At 37.4% G+C, this 3,991-nt stretch overlaps 1 protein-coding gene across 1 annotated transcript in view; it reads left to right on the top strand.

The window, feature by feature from the left end:
* Nucleotides 1-211: 211 nt before the first annotated feature.
* Nucleotides 212-3,991, top strand: part of LOC109236588 — a 9,940-nt gene continuing 6,160 nt past the window's right edge. Inside the window, exons 1-2 of the mRNA XM_019402784.1 lie at nt 212-526; nt 615-3,262. Coding sequence (XP_019258329.1) covers nt 857-3,262 — 2,406 coding nt within the window. The 5' untranslated portion in view covers nt 212-526; nt 615-856. The remainder of the gene's footprint in view (nt 527-614; nt 3,263-3,991) is intronic.

The raw sequence follows: 3,991 nt of genomic DNA, 5'->3' as shown, positions 1-3,991 counted from the left end.
ATCAATTGAGTATCAATAAGTGAAATAAATAAATAAATAGTGGAGCGAACTAACTTTAGATAGATGTGTAATTATTATTGTTATGATTGTTAAATAAAAAAAAAAATAGCTTTGGTGAATATTGACCTTAAATACATATTCATCAGCTGGTCCAAAAATGTTTATACTTTATCCCTTTTAATTGGTGAAGTGTCAAAAAGTAGGCAAAACTATAAGATTCAAAGTCATATGGTCCTGCCATTGACAAATCACTAGCCATACTAAATCTAACGAGTGATGACCAAGCATATGAAAAGGTTCATTATTAAAGTATTATTGAACAAGTAAATCAAAATCCCATTTTGGCTGTTGTCTGATTCCTTTCCTTCAAATCTATGACCATGACTAATCATATCGATCAAAAATTACACAACAGACACTAGTAAATGACCAATACAAAGACCCAATAATCCCTGTGCCTATTTAGCGAAGCAGAGTTGTTGGGTTTTTGTGGACACTATCGAGATTCATCTCTATTTCAACGCTGGTATGTATTTTCTCTTTGTTTAGTGTTTCTTGTTATTTGAATATGAAAATCTTTTCTGGGTTTTTAATATTTTCCTTTTTTTTCCCAGGAAGAATTCGTGGTCATTGAATTTTGCATTTCTGTTTGTATTGATTTATCAAAGGTGGGATTTTTATCTATTCTTTGTCTTGATCTAAAGAGAATTGAGTAATTGATCCTTACTTTAAAGGAACTAGGTGGGAACAGTGAAGAAAAAATACATGTTCAGATCCCACTTCTGACAAAGTTAACTCTTTTGTTCATAAAAAAACAAGAGAGATAGGTATTGGATTGTTAGAGATTGGAGTTAAAATGACTAAAGCTGTAATTTTTCCGATTAAACTGTGTTATAGGACAGTTTGGAATCATCCATTCCTTGTGTGTATGCTGTGTTTCTTGGCATTTTTGTACACATCATTTCCTTTTGTATTTTCCCTATTGGTGACTGTATCTCCTGTTCTTGTTTGCACTGCTCTTCTGCTTGGAACTTTGCTAAGTTATGGTCACCCTAACATACCCCAATTTGAAATGGAAGAAGATACAGCTGATGGTATAGTGCCTCTGAAAACTGGGTTGTCACGAGATGTTAGTCGTGTTGAGAGTGATAATAGATATACTGATCAAGAGAGGGATAAAGTAGACCAGTCAACTGATAAATCTAGCTTGCTTAGTGAGGTTCATAGAGGTCAAAGATTTGGCGATCATTCTCCTCTAGTTGATGGAGTTTCTCGGGTGGCAAGGGAGTTTGATGAGCAGAAGAATGAAGATAAAATTGGTGATGAGGATCTTATGGAGAATCAGTACTCTCCCACCTCGAAGGCTGATGATGAGAGTGTTGAATTTGATAATGACAAATCAGTTGATTCCTTTGATTCTAGAAGGGTTAACCTTGATTCTCCTCCTGGTTCACCTTGGAAACATAGGGAGGAGGAATACAGCGAGGCCTTAGATTCAGGGTCTGATCGAGCAGAGAGCTCTTCTCCGGATGCTTCAATAGCTGATATTATGCCAATGCTTGATGAGTTGCATCCACTTTTAGATGAAGACAATCCTCAACCTGTCAATATTTCGCATGATGTTTCTCATGCTGCTTCAGAGAGTTCCAGCGAGTCCTCCGAGGGTGATAATGAATCTGATGATGGTTCTGAAGACCAGGAAGAACTAGAAGCTGCAGATGATGAGAACGAAGACGAAGAAGAAACACGAGACAAAGAAGATCCAAAGTCTGCTATTACTTGGACGGAGGAGGATGAGAAGAATCTAATGGACTTGGGAAGCTCTGAGCTAGAAAGGAATCAACGATTGGAGAGTCTTATTGCAAGGAGAAGATCAAGGAAGAACATGAGTTTGATAGATGAGAAGAATTTGATAGACTTGGTAAGTGCTGATTTTCCATTAAACATGCCTCCCATTTCAACAGCAAGACAGAAGCCTTTTGATCTTCCTAGTGATAACTATGACCTTGGACTGCCGCCTATCCCTGGCTCTGCTCCATCTATTTTATTACCAAGGCGGAACCCATTTGATCTTCCTTATGACCCAAGTGAAGAGAAGCCCGATCTTACAGGAGACAATTTCCAACAAGAGTTTATCACATCTCAACCAAAAGAGCCATTTTTTAGGAGGCATGAAAGTTTTAGTGTTGGACCCTCAATCTTTGGGCTGAACAAGCAAGACAAGAAAGATATACGCTTGAGACCTTATTTTGTTCCTGATGTCATGGCTTCTGAAGGAACAAGTTATTCTCCATTTCAAAGGCATCCTAGCGATCTCAGTGATTCTAAGGTAAGTTCTGTTCTTGAAACAGAGTCACAGGGTTCTATTGAAGATCTGGAAGACAAGAACCTCACTGAAGAAGATGTAGAAGACAAGAACCTGAATGAAGAACATATGTTCAAGGAGCCACAGCTGATATCTAAGATAGAGAATGCTGCTGATGATGTCGGACATGGAAGCCAATCCTCCGAAGAAGTAGAATGTCTGGTCCTAGGTGCAGCTGATAAGAGAGATATTGAACTCGATGACACTGATGTTAAATTGCAGAATGTGGAAATTCATCATAAAGTGGGACCAGTTGTGTTCCATGAAGAAGCAGCAGTCAGTTCCATGGAACTTGATCCGTCTAAAATTAGTTCAAAGTCAGAAACTTCTGAACAAAAATTTAGCAGTCAGTCAAGCTCCTCATCATCGTCAGAAGTAAGTGAAAGGACCTTTGCTGACAAAGAAGTAGCGAGATTAAGTTCCGAGGAAGCGACGAGTCATGTTGAAACCATCTCTAGGCAACATTCACCTAATGGGTCAGATCTGAACATCTCAAGCAGTTCAGTGGACGAGAGCTTACATTTGGAACCGATTTATGATGCCAGTCCTCCTTCCATCAAGAAAAACATTTCTTCATCCTCAATTGCTTCAGATCCGCTCCCAGAATCTGAAATGGAGCTTCCCCCTGAATTGGTTAAAAGGACTGTTTCTTTTATTGAGAGGGAACCTGTTGAAAATAATCGAGACATTGAGAAGTCCATTCCGACTAGTGAACGGATTATTTCATCAGTGGATTCCCAAGACTTGCGGCCGAGAGAGGAGGTAATGGACAGAGATGATCTTGATGTTGCAAAGTCGGAGATATCAAAACGTGATGAAGTCTTTGACAGTGCAGGTGCTCCTCCAGTGCATGTACGAGATAGTCCGGCATCTATTGACTTAAAATCATCCAAAAAAGTAAGTAGTATTATTCAGTATTCAGTACTATAAATTGGGTGATGTCAAGATCTTAGCTTTTATCATATTTTAATACACCTTTTTTTTTAACTTTTCTCTTAAACTTTTCTTTATTTGAAATAATTGATCTTAATTACTTAATGGATTTGAAGTGATGTAATATAGGCCAAAAGTATTGTTGGAAATACATCATTTTCCAATTTAAACAAACGTTAGATGATACACCATGGATTTTAATATATTGAACCAAACATCTGAATACAATTAACACGTACAAATTTAGTAAGTAATCTGGTAACTATGATACATTGTATTACAATCCACATATACTAATCCGTGTATAAACTTGTCCTTATGCAAATGTCCCCGTAGGTTATTATACATATTTTCCATCTTAGAAACATATGCACCCTTCAATGTCAAAGATATTTTCACGAATGTTATAACCTTGTATTAACAGTGTGAGATGCTTTTGTTAAACTGTCTGATTGTGATTCGTAAGGTCCACTGGTAACTCATAGTGATAGGACTGAAGATAACATCCCCTCCTCCAGCCTTTTATTTTGTCAATTATATCTATTAGTTGACAATACGAATGGAGTGGCAAATTCCATCTTTTTATTCATGGTATAGGATCTATCATCTCATCAAATGAGCCAGAATCATTAGAATTGTGCTAACAATACATGGTTTATTGGATTTCTCTGTGGTCTTTGAAAATTTTAGCCC

This window comes from Nicotiana attenuata, unplaced genomic scaffold, assembly GCF_001879085.1.
Source record: "Nicotiana attenuata strain UT unplaced genomic scaffold, NIATTr2, whole genome shotgun sequence".
NCBI classification, from domain to species: domain Eukaryota; kingdom Viridiplantae; phylum Streptophyta; class Magnoliopsida; order Solanales; family Solanaceae; genus Nicotiana; species Nicotiana attenuata.
This window is presented reverse-complemented; position numbering and strand designations above follow the sequence as displayed.